The sequence below is a fragment of the Panicum virgatum genome, chromosome 1N (genome assembly GCF_016808335.1).
Source record: "Panicum virgatum strain AP13 chromosome 1N, P.virgatum_v5, whole genome shotgun sequence".
Lineage (NCBI taxonomy): Eukaryota > Viridiplantae > Streptophyta > Magnoliopsida > Poales > Poaceae > Panicum > Panicum virgatum.
The window spans coordinates 58,130,172-58,149,635 of record NC_053145.1 but is presented as its reverse complement, the minus strand read 5'-3'; the positions used below and the strand labels follow the sequence as shown (position 1 = coordinate 58,149,635).

Below are 19,464 nucleotides of genomic sequence, written 5' to 3'. Positions count from 1 at the left end.
CTTTTTTTTTTTTTTGAGCAGTCGTCTGCTTCGCCTTTGCGTGGGGAGGAACCGACGAGCACACTCTCGAGGGCAGGGATGGCGGCCGAGTCCAGTGGAGAAGGGATGAAACGGGAACTGACCACCCATTCAGTGTGGGCTAGATTGATCCGAGAAGCCCATGACAGCCCAACATGTTCCGGGCTGATCAAGCGGACCCGACCGCAACAGTCCAACACGCATTGCTCAGCCGGCCCATTCGCCTGACCAGCCGACCAGTCAGCCCACTGGGCATCTTTCGTGCCTGCTAAGGCGTCCTCCAACAGCTTTGGCGAAATGGCCGGCTGAGATGGAGCAAATATTGATTAAAGGCAAAAGTGTATTTTTTATCCCTTAAGTATTGCTAAAGTGTGACATTCATCTCTCATATTTCATTTGATGCAAATCAATCCCTTAACTAGCTACATTTATCATCCCACCTTATTTTAACAATGGTTTAGTGCCATACAATATTGGTTTAGGTCATGTAATTATCTCACTAATCATGGCCTAGCAACATCTAATGTTAAGTCAATCGCTATAATAATTCGATGCGAATCAGTTAAGTTAATTTTTTGGATAAATTTTTTATGGGGTACCCAATGTAGAGAATCTAGTGTTTTTTAGGCTTTATATCTTCAACTCAGCATATTACATTACTAAGCGGAGATTAGTCAAATGATAGTGTGGCATGAACTGCCATTAGATTGTACTAAACCATTGTTAAAATAAGGTGGGGATGATAAATGCACCAGTTTAGTTAGTCAAGGGGTTGATTTGCACGAAATGAAATATCAGGGATTAATGCCACACTTTTGTAATACTTCAAGGATGAAAAATAAACTTTTTCCTTGATTAACAAATACAAAACCGGTTCCCAGCACTCTTCGATCTCCGCGTCTCTCTCACATTGTCTCGGGAAAAGAATCATGCACTAGCGGCGAGATAAGAACCCGCCTAGTACTTTCTACAACTTCTTTCTCCATCACATCACCTCATACCGGCAATGTTGCCGATTGTTGGAGGAGGGCTAATCGGATCGTGATCCGAATATTTGCCTATAGAGCCTTAGGTTCATCGCCACAAGTAACTATTTAAGTGCAAGATTATCTCTTTTTTCTTCTTGCACGAAATTTTTGTTCAGCCTCAAACTTTGCATGATGGTATCCATTTATATTTTTGGTTAAAATTTTTTATGCACAAATTTAGTTGTAAGTAAAATTGGCAACACGGTAACACCTAATCACCCGTAACACCATATACGTTCTCCACGGATTTGTGGCTGCTCGCTGCTTCCGAGACACACTTCAGCGTTCAGTCCCTCAAATTGGCCGTGTCGCTCCAGTCCTCAGGACGAATTCCTTATACGGTGCGCGTGCGCCGCTACCCGTAGCGGCGCGCGGGTAGCAGCGCACGGCCCGCCACCGCCGCCGCCGAGCGAGCTAGGGTTTGGGGAAGTGGGCGGCCATGGAGGGTGGGAGGTGGGCGGAGCGGCCGCTAGCGAGGTCGTCGGCGGGAGGCGGCGGCCTTTAGGTTTTCGGGTTGCCGGGGTTGGGGGCGGCTCCATGGCCGCCGGCCATAGAGGAGGGGGCCGGAGGTGGCGGCGGCTCGACCGGCGGAGGGCGCAGCGGCGCGGGAATGCCGATGGCCGGGCGGGGGCAGGACAACCGGTGGGCCAAGGGCCGGCGGCGGGGGCGGCGGGAGAAGACGGCGCGACGGTGGCGTGCTCGGTTAGGGATGGCGGCGGCGGAGGAGGCGGCGGAGGCCGCCGGAGCCGGAGGAGGCGGTCGGCGGCGGGGGCGACGGGAAAGAAGGAGGAAGGAGGAAGGAAGAAGAAGAAAAAAGAAGAACAGTAGATGGGGGCGCTGTTGCTCGCGACGCGCGAGCGACCGCTAATGTCCCCCTCCTCAGGAGGCCACGAGGATAGGTCGGTATGTATCAGGATTCAAGAGGCTGTTAGAAATTTACTACTCCTATATAGTAGAATTAACAGGGAGCAACACAAGCTCAATGAAGCATGTAACAAAAATTAAACTGATTCGTCACAGACCCACTGCTACCTCGAGTAGGCAACATGGAAGCTCAGAACGGCAAGCAGAACTAGGTGGAAGCAGCGGAGGCCAGGCTTGCCACTGGCCCCGTTGAGCTGCGCGTACTCGGCCGGGAGGGGCATGTCGTCCACGGGGAGCGAGCACGCCGCGGCCGGCCCCGCGTCGTCGGCCGCCGCCGGCGGCACCGCGACACCCGCGGCGGACGCCTCGTCCACGGCCATCAGGGCCTGGATCACGGCCGCGGCCGCCGCGCCGTAGCGCGTGGCGTTGCGCTGCAGCAGCCACATGAGCCCCATGAGCTCGCAGTCCCGCCTGTCGCTCTCGCTCGGCCGGCCGGCCGGCTTCTTCCCCTTCGCCGCCGGCGCCGCTGCTGCCGCGCCACCACCGGCATTGTTCGGCTTTATCTGCAACGACAAGAGAGACTTGCATGTTGACGTCGAGTTTGCCACGGTAGTCGGTAGGTAAAGACGGGTCTGCGCGTGGCGTGCAAGTTATGATATGACCGAATGAGCGACGTTAATCCACACTTCCACGGCGAACAGGAACATGGTAAAACTTGAAATTTACCTTCCGTTAGCAGACCGCGTTTAGTTTTATGATGATGAATTCAGAGACGAGACAAGCCCTACTGTTGGGACACATGGATTTAAACTCGCCAGCCAAACATATTGCGACAGACACCTCTGGAAGTTAGCTAGCAGGAGTCACTGTACTGCTAATCTACATGTGCATACAGCGACATGTCTCCAACCAAGCCTAGCTAACTCGTAGCCATGCACGCATGCATGGTTCGGTTGTTGATAAAGATAGAAGCCACCGAGATCTTAGTTAGGCCAATCTCAGTGTGAGTATTATAGGAGTGTCATGAACATTAAATTTGCTAATATGTACCTGTAAGAAACTTGGCACCATTTATGCCATTTCGAGTGATTTTGGTGATCGAATGACAACACAACACTTGGACTAATATGATTGTTAAGATGACCATTCTCAGACGTTTAAGTTCAAGTGATGACAAAGACAAAGAAAATATAGGCGTATCAAGGCCCGAAGGGCCGCCCCTACGGGGGTTCCGCTACCCGGTTAGCGGACGGGGGTCGAGGGGGAGCCACCCCTCGCGGGTCTCAGAGCAGCACCCTGAAAGCTCTTCGGTCTGAAGCACCGGAAGAACCAACGCATGAAGCATCGGTGCATCCGATGGTTGTCGGAAGAACCGACGCCATGGCAGAAGGGAATCAAAGCCAAGTCAGCTTATGAGCACCAGATGAACCGACGGGTCAAAAAGGGGCATCGGTGCATTGGGCGTCCTATGTTCCAGAGACGATGTCAAGAGCCCAGGAGAAGATTCTTCAGGACCGGTTGAACCGGTGAAGCATCGGTGCATACCATCGGTGCAATGACGTCAGCTGTCAGGAGAAGATTCTTCAACACCGGTTGAACCGGTGAAGCATCGGTGCATACCATCGGTGTAATGACGTCAGCTGTCAGGAGAAGATCCTTAAGCACCGGATGAACCGGTGATGCATCGGAACAAAACATCGGTTGAACCGATGGTCACTGTGTTAGCTGTCAGGAGTTCAACGGCTACTTCGGGTTATGAGTGACCGGATGAACCGACGCTACCTCTGCCAGAGGCATCGGTTCATCCGGTGATACGCAGATTTTCAGCTGACCGTTGGTACAACGGCTACAAGACTTGGTGGCCTATATATACGCCTCACCCCGGCCATTTGAAGATTGCTGGAGTTGTTGGACATCTCACACACACCCAAGAATATATCCAAGCCATACAAAAGCATCAAGATCATATCTTTAGCCCTTAGCACACTTTGAGAGTGTTGTGTAAAGGATTAGCTCTTAGTGAGTGAGTGAGCTTCGAGCCCTTGTGCTGTGGTTCATTAGCGAACCAAAACAAGAGCTTGGTACGTCGGCACCTTGGAGCGTGAAGCTCGCCGGCAACGTCATCGACCCTCCGACTTGGTGTGGAGCGGCGACGACATCTTTGTGCGGGGGACGTGGAGACCCCCATCCTTTGTGGAGAAGCTCCTTAGTGGAACCCGGGGCCAAGGTGATCGTGATTGTGTTCACGGAAGAGACTTGGTGGCCGAGTAGCAATACTCTTAGTGAGTGCTACAACAACGTGGATGTAGGTGTGCCTTTGTGGCTAACCGAACCACGGGATAAACACCCGCGCCAAGAGTTTGTTATCTCCTATCCCGCTCTTTAAGCTTCCGCATTTCATACTAGCAATTTGAGTGCCTTTACTTTCATAGAATAGTTTCTTGATAGGAAAGGCTGTAGCTTGCTAAACTCTTTTGGGATAGGGGTTTCACACTAGAACAACCTAGTTGCACATCTAGATAGTATGTTTTAGTTTAAGTTTTGTGCAAACTAGTTGGAGCCATAGGTCTAAGTTTTTATTAGTGCCTAATTCACCCCCTCCCCCTCTTAGGCTAGAGCACCCGATCACTTTCAGTACCAATAGTACGAGGAGAGAGAAGAGTTGAGTGTCATTAAATTTACACAGTTCTCAAATTTCCAGTCTTGATAACTATGTCGATGACACTCTCACTGAGACTGAAATTAAAACGGCCGGATGAAAGCAAATGATTCTTCTGAGTTCATCTCTGGGGCCAAACGCTGAGGCAATCAAAGTGGGCAGAGGGAGTGGAGGCATGTTCCAGCAAATCATTCTCCCTCCAGGCCCTACGTACTCAACAGGCTCGGGTTTCAGATCTCATGATTTCCGGCCACTCACTCGCTCATGCAGTCACTCCCCAATCATGCTAACAACAAGATATAGGCAGGGGCGAGCCTGTGCGCCGAGACACTAGCTACTGTAGCCCGTGGGTGAAGTGTCAAGTGTCGATCCGTCCAAGACTTGAGACGTGTTGGTGTTTAGATGAAACCTAAAAAAAATTTGCGATGGAATCTTGCTAATTTGAAGTACTAAATAAAGTCTATTTACAAAACTTTTAGCATAGATGGGTTGTAAATCACGAGACGAATCTAATGATACTAATTAATCTATGATTAATTCATAATTAGCGGATGATTACTGTAGCATCACTGTTGCAAATCATGGATTAAGTAGGCTCATTAGATTCGTCTCATGATTTACAGCCTATCCAAACAAAAAGTTTTGTAAATAAACTTCATTTAGTACTTCATGCATGTGTCCAAACATTCGATGTGATATTTTTTTGTGTTTATAGGGTTTACGGGTTGTGATCTAAACAAACAGGGCCTTGGATTAGACGCCATGTCGCCTCAAAAGCATGTAAGGCAAGCAATAGAATATCTGAATGGGCAGTGTGTGGTTGTGTTGTGTCTGTCTGGTGCTAATTAGTATGATCAATGAAGCTTGCCGAGTGTGCCCTAGCTACCCACTGCTAGCTAACTCCTACGGCATCGTTTTGCTAGATCACCGAGATGGGAACCCTGCCCCCTCCATGCATGTATACTGACTGTCATTCTGAAAATCAGAACTCGAAATGGAAGTGAATGGATCATCTACCCATCATCTAATGAGTAGTGAACGGAGGGAAGCAGGATTTGTTATAGGTTTCCTGTGCCCAGCTACCGTTGGGATCAATGTTCATGCATGAACTTTTCAGGTTTAGTTTCAGACGGTTAGATCAGATATTCGATCTCACCGTGGCAAGAGCACGAAGGCATTTGGAGCAGCCGGGCGTCCCCGCCTGCGCGCAGTCCCTCTCCAGCCTCCTCGCCGCGGCGGCGTCGGCAGGAGCCCACAGCCCGCCGTCCGCCGGCGCTGGTCCGCACGTCAGCCGCCTCAGCCTCACCCCGCAGTAGCAGAACGCCACGTCGCACGTCCCGTTGCCGCCCGGCGGCCGTGGCAGCGCGGTGCCCCCCGCACGCAGCGCGCGGTCCGCGGCGCCCGCGCACGCCTCGGAGTCGTCCGGCGGCAGCGGCATGTCAACGGCGGCGGCGGCCGGGGTCGGCCTCGCGGGGGCCCGCTCCGACAGCGCGGCGGGCGCGTAGGCAGCGAACAGCCACGCGGCGAGCGCGGGGCAGCAGCGCAGCCTCGGCGGGAGCTTGCCGTCGTCGGCGTCGCAGGCGGACCGCACGGCCGGGAGGAGCGCCGGGGCGGGGGCGAGCGGGCACGTGGCCGAGGACCCTGCGAGGGAGTCCGACTGCTCCGGGAACGCCGGGATCGTGCCCCCGGCGATGGCGGCGGCGGGCTGCACGGGGGTCGCCGAGGGGAAGACCAGCGCCGGGTCGAGCGGCGCCGGGTCCGGCAACGGGCCCGCGGCGGCGCACGGCAGGAGGTGGGACGCGGCCGCGCAGTGGAGGAGCAGCAGGACGGTGCGCGCGCCGCGGCGAAGGGGAGGCATCGCTTGCGGTCGTGGCGCGCGCGCGCGTGCGTGCGCCGGTGCACGCGCGTGAGTTGGGTGGGCTGGTTTCAGAGGGTGGTGGCGGAGGGCCGAGCGGGAGTGATCACTGATCGAAGATAGGAAGGTCTATGTGGAGGGCATGATGAGGACGCTGTGGGCTTTGCGGTCGTTTCTGAGCCGGAGAATAGAAGGCATGATGGCACGGTAGCATACGGTTCTTATAACGGCCCCCCGGACGGCAAACCGGCTGCAGCCTTTCGCAAAAGCTCGTCGCAGTCTTCGACCGTTTACTTCGACTGTTAACTTGAGAACCGAGAATTTTTACATCGGGTGAATCGAACTTAACATCATAGACGTCCCTGTCGATTTGGTTTAACGGCTAGAAGCCAGAATCTTAGCAACTTGATTTTTATTTCGTTTCTAATTTTCTGCAGCACAGTGTCTTGGCTTAATGTTGATTTGCATCGCGCTTCAGTCTGCAAGCCACACTGCTCTCTCATTTATGCTATGCCTGTTTTGATTCTGTTTGGAGGAGTTAAAGTCGAGTGCTAAACTTTAGCACCTATTAGAAATCATGCCTTTGCTAGAAAGTTTTGAGTTTTGGCTAAATTTTACACCACTCTATTAACACTTCTGTTTGAATACATTAGTACTAAATATCAATTCACCTATTAACACTCTGATCCAAAGAGGGTTGGTCTTACTTTGTGATTGTGGGGCTGAGTATGATCTACTTATTGCTTAATTGCTCTGAACCAGCCTGGACAGACTAGAGAAGACAGGATATCCTTTGTGGATATAGTACAAAATAAAGAGTGTCCAGCCATGCGTGCCTGCTCTCAGTTCCTGCAGGCTGCAGTATCTGTACAAAGCGGAAAGCTGGAACTACGCCATCATACGCGCCTGAATACCAAAGCTGACAGAAAGCGAGAGCTAGAACACCTCTGATCCGGTGATAATGCACGCCCCATTGCTTCCTCTCGCTGCTTTAAGCAACGCCCCTAGTACTAATCATGACACCCATCATCTACTCGTCGTTCGGTAGCGTACTCGCCACGTCTATAAAAAAGATGATGACGTTCGCCGAGGACCGTGAAAATGGCTCCAGAGTCCAGAGTGCACTGCAGCCAGGCAGGCAAAATGGAGCGACAGGAAGAGACAAAGGCAACCTGACTCGGAGGATGGAACGCGGCGCCCAGGACGGTCGCGACGGGAGCACACGCGGGCGCGCGTGGAACCGGAGGAGCAGGAGGCAGCCAAGAGGCCGCGAGCAAAAGGTGCCGCCGCGCCGCGCGCGCACCCAGTAAAAACCGCGGCGAACCACGCTGCTTGCCGCTGCCTTCGCCGCAGAGCGGAGACAGGCGCCGGCGGAACCGCGCGGCGGATGCGACACGGCGGAGCGGCCGCCGAGCCTGTTCCCCTGGCGGATACCGTGGAGCGCGGCGTGAGTGCGTGACGGCTCCGTTCCACCGCGCGCGTCTGGGAATGAGAAGCACGCACGCGTGCGCTGGCGCGTGGGTGGGGGGGACTGGGAGGGGCTTCACTGATCAGTGATCACTCTCACCCCGTCACCCGGCGCGCGTGACTGCGTGAGCGAGTGCGGGACGGACGGGAGCCCAGCTTGGCGCCGGCAGCCGCTGGCGGGTCCGTCTTAAAAGCCGCACAAGCCACGTCGCTCCCGGCTTAAGTTTCGTGCGTGGACGCCTGCGGCGGCTGTCGGTCACGGGCGGAGGCGCCGGGCGCTTCAAGCGAGACGGGGACGAGGGCCGCACGGGATGTTGTTGCATCCATCATCTACTCGCCCCTGCAGATTCCTTAGACTTCGCTTCCACTCATATGACTTCCGGGGTCGCTGTTCCTTCCACTGCAAAGACAGAAACAACAAGGCTATTAGACTAATCTGGCTGCAGAGTGCACTGTCAGGATAACTGGTAGTACTAGCATGCTGCCATCGATCACCGTCGCCCGGCATCACGATGAATTGGGCCCTATTGCCTTCAAGCAAGCCTGCCGCGTTACGGTTACGGCCCAAGCACAAGCCTGGGTCTCTGAACAACTTCGGGTGCCCTGGGCAATAATGAAAGTGACTTCATGCTTCCAGTGTGTCCGGAAACATCACCAATGCATTTTCTGTTCCCCACAATCCATATCGTAAGCTGATGCAACGCAGGGTGTGTTTAGTTGGTGAAAAAGTTTTGATTTTAGTACTGTAGCACATTTTATTGTTACTTAACAAATAATGTCCAATTATGAAATAATTAGACTTAAAAGATTCATCTCGTGCTAATCAGTAAAATAGACTGTGTAATTAGTTATTTTTTCGACTATATTTAATGCTCCATACATGTGTCCGAAGATTCGATGTGACGAGTACTGTGCAAATTTTTTGGGAACTAAACAGGGCCACAATCATAGCGAGATTTTGCATAAGGCAAATAAATTCATAGGTACCATGATGGCGTCCTATACAAATTATTCTGGTGGTTGTTGCAATTTTTACAATTTGGTCGGCTCATGCCCAATCCTGATTCTACACTCGACCGTGAGTTCAAAACTCACGGTCGACTCAACCCCCGGCCCGCTTCCTTCCCACTCTGCCCTTCCCCTCGCCCCTCCATTTCTCCCGGCGGCGGTGCCCATGGTGCGGCCTCCCTCCCCCTCCGCGCCGCATCTCTCGCCTCCCGCTGGCAGAACGGCGAGCCCAGGCGGGGCCGCCGCGGCGGAGCAAAGGAGCGGAGCACGGTGGGGAGGCAGCAACGGAGCGGTGCAGCGGTGAGCGGTGGGGAGGCGGCAGAGCGGGGAAGATGCGCGCGGCGGGCCGGTAACGGCGGAGCGGCGTGCGGCGGGGAGGCAGTGGCGGATCCGCGCCGCTCCGGTGGCGCGCAACGGATCTGCCGTCGCCATCTCTAGGGTTTTTTTTCTTTTTTTATACAATTTTTTTACCTGAGATTTTTATTTTTGAATGTAAAATTTTTCTTCAATTTATTTTGTAAATTTTCTTTTCAAATTTTCTCCCGTTATTTTTTTCATCTTTTTTCAAAATTTTCCAAATATTTCTTTTTATTAAAAAAATTTCTAATTTTTTTACTAGAAAACGACAAAAGTTACTAAAAATGGAAAAAAAACTAAGGTCGACGAAAGGTCGACCGTCGACCGTAAACTAGCAAGCGCCGCCCCATTTGGAACGCCGAGACCTGAGATCTCTCTATGCCCAAGTGCCCAACTGAAGCGCAATAAAGGCGCGCCGCGGAGCAGAACATGTGAGGTCCCTTTCGCGCCCTGTGACGGAACCGCCAAATTAAAACTCTAATTAAGCATAATGGCCGTCATTTGAACACATCGGGCGCATTAGCTTAACGGCTTAATTTGGCGATCCTTTTTCAACCCACAGCCCGATCGAAACAACACCGGTAGTCCCACGCGAAGGTGGGCGCAGATGGTACAAGCACGACACATTACTTAAAAATACAAGAGCGACCACGACACGAAACATTAAGTTACAAACCGAGTTCAAATACATAAATACTTTACAAACCTAACTTTACAATAGATACGACTGAAGTTCAAATATAAAAGATCCTACAACTACTCTAGCTTTCACCAGTTCTGATCTATCAAGACCGGTCAGACCGGTTCTCCCAACCGGTCGGCCCTACCTACCGACACCACCAGTGAGACCGGTCTCACGGACCGGTCAGACCGGTCTGCGTAAAACAGAAAGGCTGCACACTCAGCCCCAAGTGTACAACTCGACAAAGCCCTAGCCTAAGGGTCTCTCTCCACCACTTCCCACCCCTCTGCATATCTGCGGATGAATTTAACACAGTAGGGGCAGAAATCGACGTCCGGGTGTCCTGAAATAATAATTGTGGCAACAAATCCTGAGTATAATAATACTCAGCAAGGCTTACCCGACAAGTGGTTATAACTTAGCCCACATATCTAGACATGCAAAGCTTTCTGGCTGATTGTTAGTTTGCATAAAAAGCTTCTAAAATAAGTCCTTGTTTTTCCACTTTTAGCTCCAAATTTAATATACAAGTATCATTAACTAGTATTTGCACCTGCTAAGCAAATCATGACAAACATGAGATAATAATTCATGATAGTCATTTCCAAACATCACTAAAAATTTCATATAGCATTACTACGATGCGGTGCTGCGATCAAGGTGCTCATATCCGAGAGCGACTGACGGCGAATCGATCCGATTTAACCTTGCAAGGTGGACCTAACCAACACGACACGCAAAAGCCCTGTCGGACCCCACGCACCAACATTTCCCCTCCCCGCCTCGAACTACAGGAACCAGCCCAACGACATATGGTCAGCCGAGCTCAACGTGAGACCACCAAAAGTAAACATATGCATCTCAATTCTCCGCGACTACTCGATTCGCCCCAGGAGTTGGGTGCGGGTTCCTATACTTTCGATGCAAAGCAGTACTCAGCTTACCGGTTTCGACTACCTCCTACTCCCGGTATGCGGTTAGTACTTTTCAAACTCAATCACAGGGCCAGACAACGAACGGTCCTTAACCGACACAGACGGGGCTAACTTTTCCCCGCCCGGTCTCCAATTTCCTTTCCTTTCTTACCTAATTCAATATTCCATATATTCAAAATAACTAAATACGCTATATCTCGCGAGTGACCCGAAATCACGCGTCTTCTACCGAGTTCTATTAAGCATAGCATTTCTATCGTCCTCTACATACTAGTATAACTCGAGGAAACCTAGGGATCATGCAACTAGGGTTCCAAACAATTCCTGAACCTAATGCACAAGTAATAGAAACATAAATATAGGTGTCATAATTTGAAATAAAAGGATGTGCACCGGGGCTTGCCTTGCGTCTGCTGCTCAGCACTAGGGTGAGTTGGGCCTTGGGCCGACTCCCTGCGAATCTCCTCCTGCGGGGCTTGCCCCTGCGGCTCCTATGGCTCCGCAACCACCTCGTATACGACCTCTTCCGCCGCGGCTGCTACACGTATGCATATGCATATGACATGAGAAATGTATGCATGATTTCATAAAGATTACAAGTAACCAATAGCCAAACTAAATTCTAACTATTTGCACCAACTAACCCTAATCGAACCCTGTCAGCTCTGCTAACACCGGTCAGACCGGTCCCTAATACCGGTCAGACTGGTACTACTTAACGCAGCAAGCTACCGGTCAGACCGGTCCTACCCAGCCAGAAGCTATAATCCTTGGCGCGGTGGAAATCGCCCACCAAAGCCAACACCCTTTTAGTCACTAGTCCCTGGGATCTATTAGGATGTATTTGACCGGAGGAAATCGCCTAAAACCATCTAGAACTAGAGATCGATCATGACAGGCAAAATACCTTGAATGAGCTCCTATCCACGCGAAGACCTTGAATCCCCTGCTCCCCAAGGATGGAATCGAGTAGGAGATGATCCCCCCACACTGATTTGATCCTTCCCCGGCCTTGGAATCCATTGGAGAGGAAGGATTTGGGTTCTAGGGTTTGGGTGAGAACATGGGAGGGGAGAGCTCGGGACGGCGAGCTAAGAGGGCTGGGAAGGTGAATGGATCGTTGGGAGTGAGTGAGAGATTTAAATGCTGTGGGGCCCAAAATAGTTGACATCGGTCAGACCGGTCAGACCGGTTGCCGAGACCGGTCAGACCGGTTCGGCTCAGGCTGACAGGAGATGTTTTGGTTTTTGTGCTTTGCCGTGTGAGTTCAAAACTAATGACTTTAATTAACTTAATTATCAAAGATTAACACGTGGGTGCCTGCCGGCGGCGTCACGATCGCGGCCGGACAATCAGCGTGACGGGCGCCTGACCGGAGAAGCTTCCACGGCAGCGACATGTGTCCGGACCCTGAACTATCTCACACACAGACGGACAGACCGATCACGGGCCGGACCCATCCGGCGAGCAGACGATGGCGCCGCTGATGACTCGGGTCGCCGTCGGCCGCATGCGCCGAGCAGATGCCGACGACGCCTGAGCCGGCAGCAGAATTTTTATCTGAACTTTCTACACCGCGCAGCGCGCGCGTGTGGAGTGTGGACGGGCGGCTGGTTGGGGTAGGTGCGTGTTGGCCGCCGGCGGTGGCGTCATGAGGTGGGGGAGTAGTTGAGCGTGAGGTTCGCTCAACGATGGATCATCGGAAGTGCTAGTCGTGTACTGGCCTCTAATAATGGTGCGCGCGCTTGGATGCTTGCGGATTTTTCTTTGACGTTGTGAGAAAACAAGGCCAAGTCGGCACCGGTCACTTCTTTTTCTTTTGGTTCTATCGCTTTGTAGTCGTACGCATCAATCAAAGACCCCACTACAAGTGAAAGGATATGTGCTAGCTCTTCAGTGTTCACCTTTACCCATCGAATGGTTTTTTTTTCTTTGTGAATTTGAGGAATTTTCTTGCTGGATGTGTCATGGTCGCAAGATTTTCCTGCATTAGAATCTGAATGCTTTTCTGTTTCATCGCAGGTCGCGAGAAATTGTGTGAAGACCACACACACGGTAGTATTTACAGAAGTGTCCGTTGCCATTGCTCAAAGAACGAAACAATCTTGCCTGCTCCCAAGGATTTTTCTGTCGATGCGGCTGTTTCTCTGTCAACCTCTTTATCGTTCTGTAATTCTGCGTGTGTGGTGGGCGTCTCAACTTTCACCTTTAATCACCCATAAAAAGCTCCAAGAAAATAAAAGAAAAGGAGACGGCAATTAAGCTCCTCGTCACCGTGGCTCGATCATGGAGATGGACACCTCATTGACGGACTGCGTCTTGGTCGTCTCGGTCTTCATGGCGAGCGAGAAGTCGGACACGGACACCTTCTTGAGCCTCGCGAACAGCGGCGGCTGCGCCGGCACCGGCATCTGCGTCTGGTCGCTGATGAGCATGAGCACCACGTTGGACATGGTGGGCCGGAGCTCCGGGCTCTCCTGCACGCAGAGCAGCCCGACGTGGAAGCACCGCCACGCCTCGTCCCTCGAGTAGGACCCCGCCAGCGACGCGTCCATGAACTCCGCCGCCCTGTCCTCGTTCCACAGCTTCCAAGCCTGTCGTCAGTTCAGAGGGAAAAAACCACCAATCGTCAGGATCGAAACGAACGAACAGACGTTTTGCCACTATCGGTGGATTTGGGGAAGGATTTTTTACGTCTTGGATCAGGGTGTGCTGGTGCTCCTGAATGTACATTGAGCCGTTCCGCTGCCCGCTGAGGATCTCCAGCACCAGGACGCCGAAGCTGAACACGTCCGACTTCACCGAGAACACGCCCTCCATCGCGTATTCAGGAGCCATGTACCCACTGCATGTTGGAACTTCAGGTTATCTCCAGCAGACCAGCAGGCAAAGTTGTGTACTAGATGTGAGTCATGACGAGAGATCGTGCCCTGCAGGCTGCTGCGTCGCATCGCATCGCATCGCACTTACTATGTGCCAACGACGTGCCCCGTGTTCACCTCGTTGCTCTCCTCCTCGAAGATCTTGGCCATGCCGAAGTCGGAGATCTTGGGGTTCATCTTGTTGTCGAGGAGCACGTTGCTGGCCTTGAGGTCCCTGTGGATGACCTTGAGGCACGAGTCCTCGTGGAGGTACAGGATGCCGCGCGCGATGCCCAGGATGATGCTCTGCCTCGTCTTCCAGTCCAGCTGCCCACTCTTTCTCGTATCTGAACACCCAAATTTGGATCAGGTTAATCCATCACAGTTTCAGTTTCAGAATTCTCATCAGCTAACTAGAACAACGAAGGCCTGTCAGATCGAGTAACCACCAACTTTTTTTTTTACAACTTCTGGCCAAGGCTACACGCATGACGCACATGATGCCGCACGATTTTTCATGCTAGTTCCTAGCTTCCCATTGACCTATTTCGCATCGATCTAGTAGCGTGAGTAGACCTAATTGACTCAAAACAGTAAACTAGTAGGTGGAGTTCAGAGCCCAAGAGCTGAAAATTTGGTGCAACCATGTGCATGTGCATCTCCCATGCGCATGCGTATCAGTTTCAAACAAGCCATCAACCAAATCTGACAGTCTGTACACATTCTGCCACACCAACCAAACCGATCCCAACCACATTCGTGCTCCACGACTCCAGACGCATGATCTGGCGCGAGGAATTCACGGAGGAATCGACGGGAAGGAGGAACATCCCAGCGGAGCAACAGTGACTGACCGAAGAGGAAGGCGTCGAGGCTCCGGTTGGGGAGGTACTCGTAGACGAGCATCTTCTCGTCCCGCTCGACGCAGCAGCCCAGCAGCCGGACCAGGTTCCGGTGCTGCAGCTTGGCGATCAGCTCCACCTCGTTCCGGAACTCCGCCGCGCCCTGCCGGGACCTCGCCGACAGCCGCTTCACGGCGATCTCCGCGCCGCCGGCAAGAACACCCTGAACGGGCAAACCCATCAGCCGATGCAGTCAGTCAATCTCATGCAAAGAAGACGAGTTTCACTGCAGCCAAGCTGAAAAGTGACAGTGTTCTCAGTCAGTTAACTACCCGGTAAACGGGCCCGAAGCCGCCTTCGCCGAGCTTGTTCTCCTTGGAGAAGCTGTTGGTGGCCTCATGGATGGAGGAGAGGTCCATGATGGGCAAGTCCGAGTTGGACAGCGGCCGCAGCCTCTCTATCTGAGCCCTCCTGACAGCTGCAAGGACCATGAGACGATCTCGTCATAACTAACGCGACAGCAACCGGTCACAGCTGTACACGAACAAATGCAACAAAATGCTGGATCGATGAACTAGTAACTACTGGCTGAAGCTCACCGTTGCGCTTCCTCCATCTCCAGCAGTAGACGCAGTAGAAGAGGGTGCAGGCGATGACCACCACCAGGATCGACACCATGATGGTCATCCCCTTGGAGCCGGAATGCCCTGCAGCAGCAGCAACACCATCAGCAACTGAATCGCCCCCCCCCCCCCCCCCCCCCAATTCCGCCCTTAACAACACTAGCATGTCTGCAACAGGGAAGAACTCCTGGATGCACATGGCTCCTGTACCTGAATCGCTTGGGCTTGCCGGCGCTATGTCCATGAGCCGGCGATGCCGAAGACGCCACGGCGGTCCGGCCATATGTTCTCCGAGCTCCTCCCTCGATCTTGGAGCTCCGGCCGGGAGAATTAATGGCAGCTTCGCCCTATCTGGATATCTCTTGGAGCTATGGGGTCGTTGGAGAAGTGCTGTAGCTAGACTTTCTGGGATCTGTTAGTGCCACTGTTGTGCACAAACATGTGTGAACGAAGGCATATATGTAGGAGCTGTGTGCTGCAGGTTGTGGAGGGGAACAAGATGGGTGCGCAGCTGCAGGGATGGGGACGGAGAGGGAAGGGAGGGGGCGCTGATGAGCTGCTGGATGGACTGGTTTTCAAAGGTTCCTGCAAATATTTCGTGTTTGTCCTTTCAGGACTGACAAATGAGGGGTTTGACCATCCAAGGACCATAGCATCTAAAAAAACCCTTTGCATCCCCGGGTGGGGGCCTCGCTTCTCTGAGTATGTTTAGATCACTTTGCCATAATTTTTTGAAAAAAGAATCTTATTAATTTGGAGTATTAAATAAAGTTTATTTATAAAACTTTTTACACGGATGGATTGTAAATCGCAAGATGAATCTAATGAGTCTAATTAATCCATGATTAATGTATAATTATCGGATAGTTACGGTAGCATCACTGTTGCAAATCATGAATTAAGTAGACTCATTAAATTAATCTCACGATTTACAACCCATCTGTGCAAAATTTTTTGTAACTAGATTTTATTTAATATTTCATGCATGTGTCTAAATATTCGATATAACATTTTTTGGTGCAAAATTTTAGGATCTAAACATACCCAAATCTCTTGGCCTTGTTTGGATGCGTGCTAGAATCCTAGTGCTAGAAGAGAATTTTTCGCGCATGAAGGACTAAATGAAGTCTATTTGTAAAACTTTTTTAGGGATGAGTGTAACTTTTCGCGACGAATCTAATGACGGTAATTAATCGATGATTTGCTACAGTGATGCTACAGTACCCCCTCCAATCACGCGGTCAAAGACCTCATTAGATTCTTCAGGGTCACTAGCGCGGGGTTCTAGAGTTGGTTTTGTAAACTGACTTTGTTTGACACCGTAATAAGCGGTTAAAAAATCACTATTCACTAGCGCGCTACGAAACCAAATGGCCTTTGTTTTTCTGACACGGGACGGCAGTGGATGACTGGATACTACTTGCAGCTGGATACTTCTCTTTGTCCTTGGCTCTTGTTCCCGTCCCTAGCTAGTTTCTCAACCCAGTTTCTCCCAGCAGGTTATTCTGATCCGGCTGCATAGTCTAACGCCGCGCACTTGTCGTGTGATGCGAACCAGTATCATCGTTAAATGTTAATAAAAGCCCCCTCCAAAAAAGAACCCCACACGTCCTTGTCCGCAATTTGGCCCGACCAAGGGATGTAAATGCAACAGATCACGCAACGCAGCGCAGACGCACAATTTCTTTTTCCTGCCATGCTCGAGACGTGCGCGTGTGAACTCGGCGCGCTGGATGACGGAACGTGAAAGCAGGGCGAAATGCGTACAGCGTACCAAGCAAAGGAGCGGCAGTACGTTCTGTTCCTTTTGACGAAACAGGACGCGGATCGTATCACCACATGGTGCCCGTGTGTGTACGTGACGAACACGGGGGGAATCTATTTATGGCATATGCGATTTCTCGTCACCACATCGCAGAAGAGCCGCCGCCGCGCCTGTTCATCTTCTCCATTGAGGTAAGCAGCGGCCGGAGCTTGGGGAGGGGGAAGGGGTGCTCGGGGAGGGTTGGTAGGTGGGGGAGCGGCTGCCGGCGAGGTTACATAGGTTCGGGGAGCTCCATGGCCACTGGCGATAGAAGAGGGGCCCCGGGTGGCGGAGGATGGGCGGCGGAGGGCGAGGCGGCGCGGGAGCGCCGCCGGCCGGCCGGGGTAGGATCCCCGGCGGCCGGGGCGAGAAGAAGCCGGCGGCGCGGTGGCGACGAGCTTGGTTAGGGTTGGCGGCGGTGGAGGGCGGCGCCGGAGCTTGGGGAGGCGGCGGATGGCGGGGGAGCGACGGGAGAAGTCTTCTGCTATGTGTTTCTTCCCCCTCGCATATGCGGGGAATAGACTCCGGGGGGGTCCCGCTCGAGAGCCACCTCATCCGTCGATCGGTTCGGGGGGTTTGGAGCCTTGCGCCAAGCGGTCAAACCGCCACGTGTGACGGAACCGCCAAATTAAAACTCTAATTAAGCGTAATGGCCGCCATTTGAACACATCGGGCGCATTAGCTTAACGGCTTAATTTGGCGATCCTTTCTCAACCCACGGCCCGATCGAAACAACACCGGTGGTCCCACACGAAGGTGAGCGCAGATGGTACGAGCACCACACAGTACTTAAAAATATAAACACCAAAGGCTTATGAAACAATTAGTTTACAAACCGAGTTCGAAATACATAATAATATACAAGTGTGTCTGCTATTTATACAAAGTTTTATGAACATGGAATCTGCTCACTACCACACACCCATACACTCCAAAGCTATGCTCCTGGGTCCTCGACGTTCCACCCATCAGCGTTCAGTCGAACAAACTTGGCGCAACACGGACAGAAGTCTACGTGTGCGGGTCCTGAAATCATTTTTCCAATAAAGCCCTGAGCAACTAATACTCAGTAAGACTTACCCGACCAGTGGGTATAATTTAGCCCACATATCTAGACATGCACGGCTTTCTGGCAGGTGAGTTGTTTTTGCAGAAAAGCATCTATAGTTGGATCCTTACTTTCAATGTTTTAGCCGCATGTTTTATACAGAAAGACTCTCATCTAATGTTGGCATATCTACAACAATCATGTTGGAGCATTGCAATAATAATTCAAAGTAGTTCCATCATTTATCACTAACATCTCTAATTCATTTCTACGAGGCGACAAAGAGATCAAGGCCCTCATAACCGCGAGAAACGGCGAATCGATCCGATTTAACATTGCAAGGTGGACCTAACCAACACGGCGCGAATATGCCCTGTTGGACCACACGCACCAACCCTTCCCCTCCCCGCCTCGAACTACAAAACCGCCCCACCTACATATTGTCAGCCGAGCTCAACGAGAGACCACCAAAAGTAAACATATGCATCCCATTTTTCCGCGATTACTCGACTCGCGCCTAAGGGGTGGTGATGAAGTTCTGTACTTTCGAAGCGAGGCAGCACTAGGCTTACCGGTTTCGACTACCTCCTACTCCCGGCATGCGGTTAGTACAATTCAATCCCCGATCAGCACTGCCACAACGACTGGTCCTTAATCGACACAGACAGGGCTAAGACAACCAGGAACCCTATCCTGCTGCCATACCTAAACATCCTCAGCTTTCCCCGTCCGGTCTAAATTCTCCATTTAAATCCATCTCGAAATCAACATCCCATGTACTGGAATATAATTATATCTCATCTCTCGCGAGTAATCCGGATATTACTCGTCTTCTAAACATCTTATATCTCGCGAGTGCAAGGGATCACTCGTCTTCTACCGGAAACCCATTAAACATAGCACTTCTATCGTCCTATACATATTAGTATAACTCCGGGAATCCTAGGGATCATGCAACTAGGTTTCCAAATAATTTTCTAAACCTAATGTACAGGTAATAGTTACGTATATAGGTGTCATAATTTAACATAATAGGTTGTGCACCGGAGCTTGCCTTCGGGCTGCTGCTCGACACTGGGCTCAGCTGGGCCTTGGGCCGGGTGCTCACGCCGCTCTTCCTGCTGAACTTGCCCCTGCTGCTCCTGTGGCTCGGTGATCACCTCGTACACGGCTCCCTCGGCGGCGGCGTCTACACGTATGCAAATGATATGAGAATGCACGCATGAGTTGCAATTTTAAAATAGCCAATGACTAGATGCAACTACTAGTAATTTACACAAAAATTGCACTCCTTGCCCCAGAACATTCCCCCAACATCCGGAGTATCCGGACGAATACCTGGAGTATCCGGACCCCCAAGTCCGGAGTTTTCGGGCCTATACCTGGAGTTTCCCCCGGAGTATCCCAAACCCA

General features: G+C 51.8%; 2 protein-coding genes across 2 annotated transcripts; both read right to left on the bottom strand.

Moving 5' to 3' along the window:
• Positions 1-1,972: 1,972 nt before the first annotated feature.
• LOC120656991 (uncharacterized GPI-anchored protein At4g28100-like) lies at positions 1,973-6,598 on the bottom strand. Its single transcript, XM_039935232.1, has 2 exons — positions 5,726-6,598; positions 1,973-2,473 (listed from the first exon to the last, which is right to left on the bottom strand). Exons 1-2 carry the CDS (start codon positions 6,425-6,427, stop codon positions 2,075-2,077), a joined length of 1,101 nt encoding a protein of 366 aa, XP_039791166.1. The 5' UTR covers positions 6,428-6,598; the 3' UTR covers positions 1,973-2,074.
• A 6,243-nt stretch (positions 6,599-12,841) lies between these two features.
• Positions 12,842-15,756, bottom strand: LOC120656990 (cysteine-rich receptor-like protein kinase 10). Its single transcript, XM_039935230.1, has 7 exons — positions 15,410-15,756; positions 15,176-15,283; positions 14,909-15,054; positions 14,589-14,799; positions 13,844-14,081; positions 13,568-13,718; positions 12,842-13,467 (listed from the first exon to the last, which is right to left on the bottom strand). Exons 1-7 carry the CDS (start codon positions 15,480-15,482, stop codon positions 13,144-13,146), a joined length of 1,251 nt encoding a protein of 416 aa, XP_039791164.1. The 5' UTR covers positions 15,483-15,756; the 3' UTR covers positions 12,842-13,143.
• Between the last annotated feature and the right edge of the window lie 3,708 nt (positions 15,757-19,464).

What these genes read in the sequence shown, in the direction of transcription:
- LOC120656990 (XM_039935230.1), bottom strand. Translation starts at nt 15,482, where the DNA reads ATGGCCGGACCGCCGTGGCGTCTTCGGCATCGCCGGCTCATGGACATA. An exon ending in GGCAAGCCCAAGCGATTCAG is followed by an intron (nt 15,284 to 15,409) that starts GTACAGGAGCCA and finishes CTGCTGCTGCAG; the next exon opens with GGCATTCCGGCTCCAAGGGG. An exon ending in CCTCGACGCCTTCCTCTTCG is followed by an intron (nt 14,082 to 14,588) that starts GTCAGTCACTGT and finishes TTGGGTGTTCAG; the next exon opens with ATACGAGAAAGAGTGGGCAG.
- LOC120656991 (XM_039935232.1), bottom strand. Translation starts at nt 6,427, where the DNA reads ATGCCTCCCCTTCGCCGCGGCGCGCGCACCGTCCTGCTGCTCCTCCAC. An exon ending in GCCTTCGTGCTCTTGCCACG is followed by an intron (nt 2,474 to 5,725) that starts GTGAGATCGAAT and finishes TTGTCGTTGCAG; the next exon opens with ATAAAGCCGAACAATGCCGG.